The sequence below is a fragment of the Eptatretus burgeri genome, chromosome 2 (assembly GCF_056783735.1).
Source record: "Eptatretus burgeri isolate ZD-2024b chromosome 2, Ebu_testis_v1, whole genome shotgun sequence".
Classification (NCBI taxonomy): Eukaryota; Metazoa; Chordata; class Myxini; order Myxiniformes; family Myxinidae; genus Eptatretus; species Eptatretus burgeri.
This window is the reverse complement of record NC_140962.1, coordinates 142818353-142831825: the sequence shown is the minus strand read 5'-3', so window position 1 is coordinate 142831825 and position 13473 is coordinate 142818353. Positions and strand designations below refer to the sequence as shown.

The 13473-nt window shown below is 41.2% G+C and overlaps 1 protein-coding gene across 7 annotated transcripts in view; it reads left to right on the top strand.

Moving 5' to 3' along the window:
* Window positions 1–13473, top strand: part of LOC147033385 (FERM domain-containing protein 4A-like) — a 213140-nt gene that overhangs the window by 123996 nt on the left and 75671 nt on the right. For all 7 annotated transcript variants that reach the window (XM_085853873.1, XM_085853889.1, XM_085853864.1 and 4 more), the window contains 4 exons: window positions 3718–3801; window positions 4522–4587; window positions 5277–5334; window positions 6367–6453. In XM_085853873.1, the coding sequence (XP_085709999.1) occupies window positions 3718–3801; window positions 4522–4587; window positions 5277–5334; window positions 6367–6453 (295 nt within the window). The remainder of the gene's footprint in view (window positions 1–3717; window positions 3802–4521; window positions 4588–5276; window positions 5335–6366; window positions 6454–13473) is intronic.

Sequence of the window (13473 nt, the reverse complement as noted above, 5' to 3'; positions counted from 1 at the left end):
CTGGAAACCTTTTTAGAGAACTGCGTAGGCCACATAACGTTCTTCCTGATTAATATTCCCACTCTTTCTTGGCTGAATCCACATTTCAGCGCTATCTGATTAATCTGGAAATTATTTCTTGGCTGAATCCATGTTACAGTGTTACTTGATTAACATGGCCACTCCTGATTGTCTGCAAAGCCTGATGTTGGCTTAACGGTTAAGGTGGCTGGCTTAAGTTCTTAGAGTCCTGAGTTTGAGCCCCCTGTCATGCTGTTAAATAACACCAGTTGTGTTGACTCAGTCTGTTGTCCTTCCAAGGTAGGCACAATGAGTACCAGCTTCCTGGGAAGAATGAGCCATTTGAGTATCCTGCGTCAGAGTGGCATCCCATCGAGGATTGGGTCCCCTCGCCAAAGAAAACCTATTTTGGCAGCTCTGTGCATCTGAAGATGTGAAAAGAAAGGTTCTTCTTCTTGATTGGCTGAATGCCGTTACAGTTCTACCTGATTAATATGGCCACTCTTTCTTGGCTGAATCCACATTACGGGATTACTTTATTAGTCCCCTACAGGTTTCACCTGAGAGAGACGGGAGGTTTGCTTTCTGTCTGCCAGTCCGTCCCACCTGCGGTTTATCAGACTTTCTTCCCCATATTGTTCAACATATTCAACTGAAACTTGGTACTTTGCTTTATTATAAGTTACAGAACAAGTTCGAGTTTTGTGACATTTAGTCAAGTTTTTCACAGAGTTGTGTCCTTTTTAGACTTAGGAAATTACTCGCGTTACTCAACGAACCTTGGGCCTTCATTTTGCGGTGATCCATCACCAATAGCATACTATGGCAGTTGCAGAGCGGGTCTTCCGAAACAAACCCACCATTGTGCACACTTGTCTCCAGGCGTGTGTGGGATGTTTTGAGCACTTAACGTGTGCACCTGCCCGATTTTCCGACATGTGAATCACGGCTCCATGACTCTGCGGATCAGCCTAACAAGTAGAGATGAGTCCACTGTCAAAGAAAGGTTTTGGGTCGTGTCGCTTCTCTCGCGTAGAACTACAAAGTGCTACTTGTGAGTGTGGCAGCCTGTTAGGCCTGAGCTTTGGAAGCACAGTGTTGCACATCTGGAATCTGTTAGTCGATGGTCATGTGAAAAGGTATCTCCTGGACCTTGGTCTTTTTTTTTCTTTTTTTTTTCTAAATGATTCTGCCAAATGGAATCATAAATCGTAAAAGCTTTCCTTTCATCTGCCACACCGTAAAAAGATATCTGTTTACTACAAATGCAACTATAGCAGAATATGACAGATACCTAACCCCACCACCCCCACCCTCTCCCATTTGATCCATACATTCCTCCTCCCTTCCATCTTCCTACTCTGATCTCCAAAACTTCTTTCCCTTCTCTTTCCACTGCCCGCACACAACTCGACCTTCCTTTCTCTCTCTCTTCTCAATTTTAAAACTTTTCATCCTCCCCTGCAGTACGTAATAAATGGATGAAATAAGGCTCTGATACCGATTCATGCGAAGCTCACGATACAGTCGGGTTTAATGTGTTTGTGTATGGTACTGATAAATATCGTTAAATTGTAAAAAAAAAAAAATTCACTCGCAGATCCCTCTTTAGATTGAGAATGTCCTAATCACAATTGTTCCACGAAACTCTCTCATAATTGCCTTATATGGCTGTTTTGAGATGGGGGGGGTGGTGGAGTAGGGGGAGTGCAATTACACTCAGTGGTGATGTGTTTCTGATTGCCTGCCGTGGTGGGGAGAAAAAGACTGCCTGCAAGATTCAACCAGACGAGCGGTAGAGGGGTGGAGGGGTGGAGGGGTGGAGGGGTGGAGGGGTGGATGGGAATTTTCTTCTCGGCAGGAAAGTATGGCAGCAGAGCATCACACACAGCTGTGGCCGCCTCAATGGTTTGCTTTGCAACAGTCCAGACTGGCAGTTCAGTTCCCACGGCACTGTGCCTGTCGGTCTATGTGATCCGTAGAGACTGGAGGGGAGCTGGAGGGAGGGCGGGGGGGAGGGGAGGAAGGGGAGGGTGCGGCAGGGAATTTCTCTGGGTCTGAGATGAGGAGGGGTGGGTGCGGCTCACCATGCTAATTTGCTCAACTATAAATCCAAACATTCAGAGTTCGGAAATGCATCTTTTGAATGATCCATTTAATGTTCCACATGTTGTTTTAATTTATTGTCTAATGACCAATGGTACTTCATGAGAATTTATTAAACTGTTGTGGATCGGTGCACTACGCACGCCTCACCACACGTCGCTGCAGATGCATAGGCATCTTTGACCATGCCTGCTTTCTCCAGGAGTGAAGGAAGGGGGGGGGGGAATGGTGGGTGTGGATTAGTGGGGGTGCTGTTGGATCGGGGGTTGTGGGTGGAGGGGGGATGGGGTGGATGGTGCTGGGAGGGATGTCGGCCAAATATATTTTGTGCTCTGACTGAATATATACTACAAATCAGAAGTCAGAACCTAACATGAATAAATAAAAAAGAGCTCAGCATAAATTTATATTTCTTTTAAATTATCAGTTATGGCTGGATGGGGGAAGGTCAACACGAATTTATCAAAAACCTGAATGGAAATTCGAACTGTCAGCCTGAAAGAGCAGACATGCCCCCAATACACCACTTCCCTTGGACTTTTGGCTGGGTTTTTACGTCGTAAATTTTCTTTTGCCCACATCTCGATCTCGATCTCGATTAACCAAGTCAAAATAACAAAAAAAAATTCATTTGTGCTGATGATTACAGGCAAGTCACAAATGTGTTTCTTAGGTTAGTTTTAAATATACTAGTACGTGCCCGTACGTACAACAACAAAAAAAATAATAATAAAAACTTTGAAACCACGTGCCAGAAACAACAACAACACAGGCCGTTCCTTCACTCTCACGTGCCCGTACGCGCGTGGCCATACGTGCGTGGCCGTACGTGCCAAAAAAAAATTTCAAACAACTACACAGGCCGTTCCTTCGCTCTCGTAAACGACGACTGGATTGGGGCATTGTGTTTATCTATAAATGTACATAAGAAATCGAGAAATTATGAGAATACAGTGAGTCATCACTATCCGGAAGTCCGTACGTTGTAACCCGTAATGGGGAACGCGGCTGAGGATCTCTTCCCCAACGGCCACGCCTACGCAGCAACGTGTCCTGTCATTGGTTTGGTAAATAAATGGCCATAACTTGGGAACCACTTGTCCGATTAATATCAAACCTTGAAAAGGCACATCCTCAGGTCGCCAGCAATATACCTGGCAAGTTTCAATTAGATCGGACCAGCGGTTGTTGAGAAACAGCGGTCACACACACACACACACTGCTGGAATTATAGATAGATAAACAACATGGCGGAATCTGTGAAATAAAATTTTGAAGAAGACGTTTTGCTCATAAATTTACATACATAACCATATATGTTTGCTCCATTGTAATAAGGTTTGTAGAGTTTGAAAGATTTGGGCCAAACCATTCAACTTTTAGATATACATTTATCTAAGACTCATTGAGGAGCTTGTACACATGGGCCAAAGACAAGTACTGTACATACATTGTTCTACTTTTATATTAATTACAAGGACATTGGTAGACAATAGACAAATAAAATGGTGGATGCCATTTGAACCTGAGCTGCTCACATCATGAGTCTCGTGGTTAGGATGGGAGTAGTGTCAAGCATTTCGACCAATTGTTTGCTGTCTCTCTACGCAGTGATGACGCAGCACGGAGCACTCTTCGCCAACTTCATGCTTTGCCGCAGCGTATTTTCGAGCAACATCCATCGATCGAAGCCTGGTAAGCAGAATTGTGCCATTCTGCAAAAGAGCTGCCAGGGGTCGCCGGAACGGAAACTTGTGCTGCAGCTTTTGTCCGTCAGGGTCAAATTGAATGAAATGACCTGCAGCTGATATAATGAGTGATTTTTTTGAGTGTTGTGAACGGATCGACAGAGTTCGAACGAAACACTAAAGGACATCATTGCAATGCACTGGCCTTCTCAATGGGGGTGTTTTTGGCCTAACTAGTCTAACCCAATAACGGGGGAATCAAAACACTTTGAGAAACAGATATCGTTCATGAAAACAATAAACAATGGAGCGCTAGCATCCTACTCGGTTTATCACTGTAGGTTATAGACGACATCCTTTGTTCGCTTTTGTTTTGTGCCAGAAACATTGAGTTTTCACAATTGTGCGGTGACCGAATGTTTTCCCTTGACTCTAACACCAAAACTCATCCTAACGCATCTTGGGTAGATCTGCATGCAGGAATCGAACGTTTTGAACCTATCATTACCGAGAGTAACCGGATCATTGATAAAGTACGAACTCTAACTCCTGAGCTCTTTCCAATATCACCATTAAGGATTTGAACCATATGTTTTGGACAACTCATTGAGGCCAGATCGGATTAAATCGTAGTGATGACCATCATTCCGTCTGGTCGACACGCGGCTGCATATACACAACCGTTGACCCCACGTGACCCAACTCTGCTGTACCTTTGCCTTTGCAGTGAGAATTCGGTGATCGAGCAGTACCAACGGCTCAGAGGATTGAGTAGGGGGCAGGCCATTGTAAAGTAAGTTTTGCAATACCAACTTGTGAGGTTTCTACAGGTGTTCTTGAGGAAGTTGTTTTTTTTTTTAATCAATTGCAACACTACAATTTCATAATCCCTCCTCTCCCAATGATGATCAGACTGTGGACCACCATTGCAATTGATGATTGCTCATAGAGTGCGTTGCATCAACGAAAGCACTGTCCTTTGGAAGGACCACTGTTAAGGCAGATGAGATGCCAGCGGTTCAGGTTCGGGTTATGACTTTGTGTGCACATTATGTGCAGGGACCCTGACCAAGTGCTAAATTGCTGCACTGATCTATGGTGGGGGGAAGCATGCACTCCCTCTTCTCCCTTTCGAAGTTGGGGCTGCGTCCACACAAAATGAATTGTCCATAGATCTCATATGTATGGTTTCACACATCCTTTTGCACAAGGGGAAGCCGTTCATCACATTCGCTCCGGAAATCATCACCAGTTTTATTGAAACCATTTTCCCCGAGAAGCTGCATGTCTGCCTTTACAATCGATGCGCTCCGATAAACATGATGCTTTAGCTCTTCAGCTTCTTTCCCAAAACAAATAATGCTTGTTTGTAAAGCTGGAACCTGATCCATCGGCAAAGCTGTCGATCTCTGTAATGAGCTACAGAAATCTTTGTGCCTCTTGTTTTGCCTAACTGACTTGCTTTTGTTTTTATCTTTGCAGTTACATGAGTGTGGTAGAAAAACTTCCAACCTACGGAGTCCATTACTACGCAGTGAAGGTGTGTTCTGCTCTTTCCTTTTCCCGTTAGACATATCATTAAGAAAACTCTTGTTCTACACAACCACGAAGAGTGTGCCTTTTTGATGAATGAAGATGTCTCATGGATGGACAATGGAGCATCACTGACCTAGATGTCAATCTTCTTGATTCCACCTCGTGGACGGCATAGAGCACAAAACCCTCTTAAATCTCTCACTACAAAGTGGCGAATGCTGCAGACAGGGATGTAACCGAGGCATTGGGGCCAACGAAAAGGATCCATGAACGACTTTTCCATTTACTGAACACCGTTTGCCCAAAAAAATGTATCTTTAAGGAGCGGTAGATCATTTTGTGTTGATGTCATGATCAATTCATGGTCTAGCTATTAAACCTTGATGTAATGGTCATTAAATATTATCCTCGTTACGCATTTGATTCCTTCGCATTTGCCAAACAGTTTTGGAAAAGGACAATTTGTTGTTGCCAAGAATGTGAAATGAAATCGGTATAACCAACGTGCACTGCCAATCCCACAGTGTACTTCCTGTTTGTCGACCCGAATTCGGTTTCGTCAACGATATACCATTCTTCATTGTGGCTTGTTCCTGTTTTCCTTTCTGGATTTGAACTTAAACACAGAAAACGAAATTTATTTGACTCCGTTCCTCAATTTTTGAGGTTTTTGCAGTAAAACAACAGGGAACTCCATTTCTGGTGCAACGAGATGTGCATGGCGGTGGGTGGTCCATATGATTTGTTACCCTCTTGTTGCCTCGTAGCAAATAACACGTTTGGTCTATTCTTAGTTATGATCAAGAGGGAAACGCTAACGTATGTACCCATCATTAAGATATATCCCTGTTTGTGGAATACATTACTCTCCGGTGAAAACAATACATTGGGGTTAACAAGACAGGTCGACCACCCTGGAAGTCTCGTCAAACTTTATTTTATGATCTCATAAATGGAGTGTAACTTGAGCAATTTGACTCTGGGTTAGCAACCATATGTCGCACGAGGTGAATGTTGAACACGTTTCTTTCTACAGGACAAGCAAGGCATACCGTGGCGGCTCGGTATCAGCACCGAGGGAATCTCACAGTACGACCACCTGAACCACCTCCAGCCCAGCAAGGTAAGCCCTCCACTTGGGTAAAGCTCCAAATGTCTTCACCCACGTTTGGTTCATGGTTCAAGGCTAAAATGGAGTCGATTTGTGGTTCAGCCTGCCTGCCTTGGGCAGAAGATGACGGAATTGTTGTTGTTGGTGTTATTTCTTGATTGGAGCTGATTGAGTTCAAATTGATTTTTTCACCATCACGTTTGAAAAAAAAAAACAAATTAATCCCTTTTTGACTTTTTTTTTTCTACAAGAATAATAGTTTGATTGTTAATTTTGAACATATACAATTTAACAAGTACCATAAGCTAGAGATCTTCATGATAAGTTATGGTTTGGTGACTTCGCTGATAAATGTTGACTTTCTAATTTTTATTCTTTTGTTTATCTATCTAAAAATTGATAACTATCTACCTTTCTGTTGGATATATATATATATATATATATATATATATATATATATATATATATATATATATATATTTTTTTTTTTCAATAATTACTTGCCATCTTTTTCTCTTCATCTTTGGGGATTCAATTTGGTGCATGTCACATTACGAGGGATACCTTGCATTTGTGATGAATACATTGAATCGTACTTTAATTTTCGCACTTCCAAGTAATGCATCGATTTTTGTACGGTTTCGTGTTTTAACATCCTAATTCAAATTCAAATAATAATTCCCAGATGGTTGTAACATATTTTTACCCTTTGCAACCCTCTTTGGTCGCGTCGATAAAATAAACGTCTCCAAGTGAATCCCACAGGCAAGGCCGGAGGTCTGTCCATGGTTAGACGAATAGGTTTTTTTTTTCTTTTTCTGGGGTGCTCTCGGCAGAGAAAATTGTTGCAGTTGGTTTCCCTCAAAACAAATCCACCAGGGAGAGTCCAAGCTGTTGCATATACAAGCAAAACGGGTTTATACACTGTGGGTTCCTTTGCCTGAAGAGTTTCGAGCTTTTGCACTTCGATTCTCCTGGGATATCAATCCGTTATTGTGTATTATCATAATCATTACCACGTAAACCGATGATGAATAACCGCACTCTGGCATCTGAACTGGATCGAGAGCCTGTCAGAAATGAATGTTCGCTCAATTTTTATTTAAATAATAGCATACTGTCGTTGCCAAAAATATTGGCACCCTGGCACTTTTTTTCGGGTAATGCACCATTTCTTCCAGAAAATCGTTGAAATTAAAAAAATATTTTTGGAATCTACAAATGTATTTCTTTGGTTTGCAGTGGAACAAAACAAAAAAGCTGAAAAAAATGACTAAATCTTAGCTTATTCCACACATACGTCCTAAAATGGCCCGGACAATATTATTGGCACCTTTTCGAAGTTTTGAGAAATAATTCGATTTCAAGCAGATGATTCTCCTTTACTTTGGAATTGAACTCACCTCTGGTGAGTTGCAGGTGCCTGCAATATAAAAATCACTCATTCATCCAGTTTAAATATAGAAAAGGAATCATTCTGATGTTTTTTTTTTGTCACTGTGTGTACCGCAATGAACATGGAGGAAATAAAGAAAAAAAAAATTGTCTGAGGAGGTCAGACACAAGATTGTAGCCAAGCATGGACAATTGAATCCCATGCTTGGCTACTTGGCGCATGCTAGATGCGCTGCTCCAGCACATGCTCCCATACCTAACCTGACATAGATAATCTCAAGGCTACAAGTCCATCTCCAGAGACCTTGATGTTCCTGTGTCCACCGTACGCAATGTTATCAGGAAGTTTAAGGCTCATGGAACTGTAGCCAACCTCCCTGGACATGTCCACAAGGGAAAGTTTGATCGAAGATTGCAGTGAAGGATTGTTCGAATGGTGGAGAAAGCACCTCAATGAACTTCCAAACAGATTCAAGCTCATCTTCAGATACAAGGTACGACAGTTTCAACTTGCACCATCCGTCGCCAACTCGATGAAAGGGGGTTCCATCGTAGGAGACCCAGGAGGACCCCACTGCTGAGAGAGAAATCATAAGAAATCATAAGCAAAGACATAAGAAATCCCAACTGGAATTTGCCAAAACACACCTGAACAAGCCAAAATCCTTCTGGAAGAATGTTCTGTGGACAAATGAGACCAAATTAGAGCTTTTTGGTAAAGCACATCATCTCTATGTTTACAGAAAACAAAATGAAGCCTTCAAAGAAAAGAACACCTTCCCTAGAATCAAACATGGAGGAGGTTCAGTGATGTTTTGGGGTTGCTGTGCTACCTCTGGCACTGGGTGCCTTGTATGTGTGCATGGCATCATGAAATCAGGAGATTACCAAGGCATTTTGGAACGCAATGTTCAACCCAGTGTCAGAAATCTGGATCTCCGTCGAAGGTCATGGGTCTTACAGCAGGACAATGACCCCAAACACACTTCAAAAAGCACCGAGTAATGGTTCAAGACAAAACGCTGGACTGTTCTGAAGTGGCTGGCAATGAGTCCAGATCTAAATCCCATTGGACACCTGTGGGGAAATCTCAAAACAGCAGTTGGGAGAAGGCACCCTTCAAATCTGGGAGAACTGGAGCAGTTTGCACAAGAAGAGTAGGACAACTACCAGTGGAGAGGTGTAGGAAGCTCATTCCTGGCTGTAGGAAGCGCTTGATTGCGGTTATCTTGTCCAAAGGCTGTGCGACCAAATATTCAGTCTCGGGTGTCAATAATTTTGTAAATGTCATTTCTTTTTATTTTCTGATTTAAAAGGATATATTAAGTTCTAAATCAAAAACAAAGGTTCTGTAATATTAACAGTGAAATACAGAATTGTGGAGACAAAATACGTTTATCAATTTCAACTGGTTTTTCGAGAAATTTGTTCGTTATTTGAAAAAAGTGCAAGGGTGCCCAGATTTTTGGCCACGACTGTATTTCTCCAAGTGATATCAAAATGTTCATGTCTGCTCACACTGTGGTGTTTCTTTCCTTGGAGCTCATTTCAAAGACAATGAAGCATTTTACGAAACATTCACATATCGGCATGTTGTTTTGTCATGTTTTTGGCATAAGTAAGGAATTCCCAAAGGTTTGCGTTGTTTCAATTTTTTTATTGTAAATAAATTTACAGTCCATCGTAAGCCATGCAAACACCTGTCTTACCTGATATGGACTGCTTATCTTGAGTAAAGGGTATTTTTGGCCACTTATACAACCACAAAGCCATTGGAGTGCACAGCACCAAACCAATGGATCTTATTCACAATGGTGATTAAACTTGTGTATTGTAAGTTAAAAAAAAGAAAGAATGAAGCCTTCTCAGCTCTTTACCTCCTTGTGTTTGTTACCGAGGGTAACAAATGGCTTACAGAGCTGTTCTCTTCATGTGACGACCTGTCCGAAACCTATCCTCCCATAACCACTTCCCCTACTGTAGTGTAGCTTCCCTATAGCGTGAGGCCCAGGCGTGGGTCTGTGCAGACGTATACGACGCTTTCTCTCGGTGTTGTGGGAAAGTGCCCTCAAACCAGGTCTGCCTCTTAAAGCGTCACAATTATCTGGCCACTAGTTCTGGCACTACTGTGTTTTTTCTTTACGGAATATTGGCAACGAGTGCCTGGCACATGAGAAGGGAAAATTCATCAGGCTGAAGTTACAAACGTTCGGTTTTAAATTGCGTTAAATGTCACTGAGTTGTTATTTGCATTGGCAGGAGATCAGACGTTTTAAACTTGAAAATAGCATTTCTGATTGGCTGCCTTGTCGTGCAAATTTGATGACGTTTAAAGAAATGTCGGAAAACTTTTCAATTGTGCCACGACTTTTTGAGTTTTATTTGTAATTGTAACTGGACTCACAAATGATCTTTCTGCTTATGTTTTCCTTTGGCGTCCTTAGATATGTGTGTGTGTGCAATTGTCGTCGTGCTTATCTGGTTCATGGCATTATGATTATTGTGTTTGGCATTTCAGCTTTAATCTTCTTTGTCCTTGCAGTGAAATGTTAAAAAAAAAACAGGAAAATGATACAAAACAGCAGGTCATATCAAGGGTCAAGTGCAATTTGAAGGTTATATCTAAAACTCAAAAAGTGAGATGAATATGAGGCTGTTCCATCAGTCCTAAATTTTATGCCTTCGGCCTACTCTGAAATGGCAGGGGATCATAAGTAATATTTTTGTATTTCCTGCCAGTTTAAAGCAGGCCTAAGGCATAGCATTCTTGGCCAGATGAGCAGCCTCAGAGTAGTACTATCAGAGGTAAAGACAAATTCCACAAGGCATCAGCACAAACATAGTGATGCAGGTATTCCGAGATAACTGATCTACTGGTTTTGTCCCTGTTGGTGCAATGTCAGGATCAGTATCGACGAAAGAGCAATATGAGGCCAAAGGCCTTTCAAGATGACTTTTGCAATTTAAAATGGAGGCTAGATGAGATATATTGGCAACAGCTGCCCTCATGGTTCATCTCATCCATATGTGTGCATATTATTTATATGTATATATATATATATATATATATATATATATATATATATATATATATATATACACACATACATATATATATATATATATATATATATATATATATATATATATACACACATACATATATATATATATATATATATATATATATATATATATATATATATACATATTTGAATAAGATTGTGTAAAAAAAAAAAAAGTGTAATCCCAACCACCCCAACGATGTGATTTGATGTTTGTTTTTGCTTTTGCAAAATAAAATGAAAAAGCACTCCTCCATTTGACCTCGAGCACCAGCACGTGAACGGAAATGAGCGGTTGTATTGAAACAATTAACCGGTCACATGCCGAGGCTCGGGGTCTATTGTGCCTGAGGAAGCTGCCCGTGAAGCCGGTGAAACGCTGCCTGATACCAGGTATGCTCTCCCTTTTTGCTCAAATTAGCGGAGTCGATCTAGTGTTTTTTTTTTACTTTTGGTTGGAAGCGCCTTTTTCTTCTTTAAAAAAAAAAATATATATATATATATATATATATATATATATATATATATATATATATATATATATATATATATATATATGTAGCAGTTGCTATCTCGAGAGGTTTCTGAAGTCTGCCACATATCCACTCTGTTTCGATGACAATTACACAGTGCAGATCTATGAATTATAACAGGGAAAAAACATTTCAAGAATGAATACGAATTCTTGCTCGGTTGTAGTCTGTGGAATGTCAAACAATGCAAATATATCATTATGGTGGACCGTGGGTGTACATGAGTTCAAATCTTCCAACCGGGCAGTCACCAATTTCATGACAGAGAGTCTTTGAAACTGTAACACCATCTGCCAGGAAAGCTCAGAATATCTTTGCTTGGGTTTCTAATGTAACAGTAACTCCAACGAGTCTTGTTGCCTGCTGTGTGTTTTTCGGTTCAAAAAGGATGGAGGCCGAGCAAAGACTTGATGAACCACTGCATTTTTGAACCATCCTACCGAGGGGTTTTTGTGCCAATTCCAGATAGTTCACCAAGCCAACGCTTTGATGATGTAAAATATGGTTCAATAAAAATGAAGGGGAGGAAAGAACAAGAAGCAAGGATTTGTTGATAATTAACTATATCCCCAGCTCCAATGATACTTCGATGGCTTGAAGTGATATAACTTAGGGGTCCAGTCACTCCCATGCACTAAAATAGGATTGAAGGTCAAGAGACAGAAAGAAACCTTCTCCACATGTGATCCTTACATGAGGTGGTGATAGGTTTGTGGTGGTCATCGTGGCAGGAGGGAGATTACAGGCAGTGTGGAGTCCGGGCCCGTGGCTCCTGGCTAATGCACATGCATGCTTTTACAATTCCATTCGTTGACTCAACTTCTCCGCCACACTTCCCAATCGTTCTCAACCACACAATCACGCGCAGCTCTCTCCGACTCTCCACACATGCTGACTCAAACTTAGACTCAGACTATATGACTGTTTAATCATTCAACAATTCAAATGTTTAACTCTTCAACTCACTGCGCCCCACTTTTAGAGGCTCGTGACCGTGCATGGCCCCAAGCTTCCATTGGCCCACCGTCGGGCCCCTCACAACTTCTAGCTGCTTCTGCGGTTCCCAGCATCTTTAAGTGTTTATCGTGGCTTTGAGTCCAAAGAGAGATTGCCATTCCCTGGGCCTCTCACTTACCTTCACGGATATCCGCAAGGCGCTCCATTCGCATACCAGAAGGGGAGGAATTCGCTGGTTTTGCAGAGCTGCAGAATGATTCATGAAAAGAAACACATACACTGATTACAGAGGAAAGCTATTTGAAGGATTACTAGGTGAGGAATGGTGGGGGCTTCAGACACATTACAAAAGGGAGAAGCCACGTTTTATCTGCTTCTGAATATACTTCAGACACATGTTCTACCACAGAAGCCAAACACTTATGTTATATGTTTATTCATGAAATAACTAGTCTATCTTCCAACCCCCCCCCCCCAACCCTCCCCTGTTTCCTTTTATGGCCATTCCCACAACAATATGTATGGTCAAATAATCCGACAAATATGACTATTTAATTGGAATATAGTTAAACACGAGGAAGGAGGTTATATCAGAGAATTATGCCTTCCTGTATGTTTGCATTTGTTAAAACATTTATTTAATTGATGTTGAGACCTCTCCATATGGAACTTTCCCTAAATTACTCTGTTATTTCTGTTTTCTTATCCATCTGTACAATAATTTGAACACTTAGTTGCAGACAAAGTTACATGTTTTTTACTCCTCTCCAAAGAGTGTATGACGTTTTCAAATTTCGTGCAATTCTACATTTGCATAATTAAATATATAATTGTTTGAGCATGTGCTTTTTCAGAAGACTCAAGAACTATAAGGAGCTTGAAGTCGATAAGGAGTTGGAAGAGTGATACGTACCAATGGAGTGGCATGCAATAATAACTTTCTACAAAATACGTTTTCAATATCACTTTGAAAAATCAAAAACAAAAGAGACCCTAAACTCCAAAAGTGACCCCTGAGGGATTCTTCTTAAAATATTTCTTTCATGCAGAGGGGAAAAAAAACACTATTGATCTTGACTGAT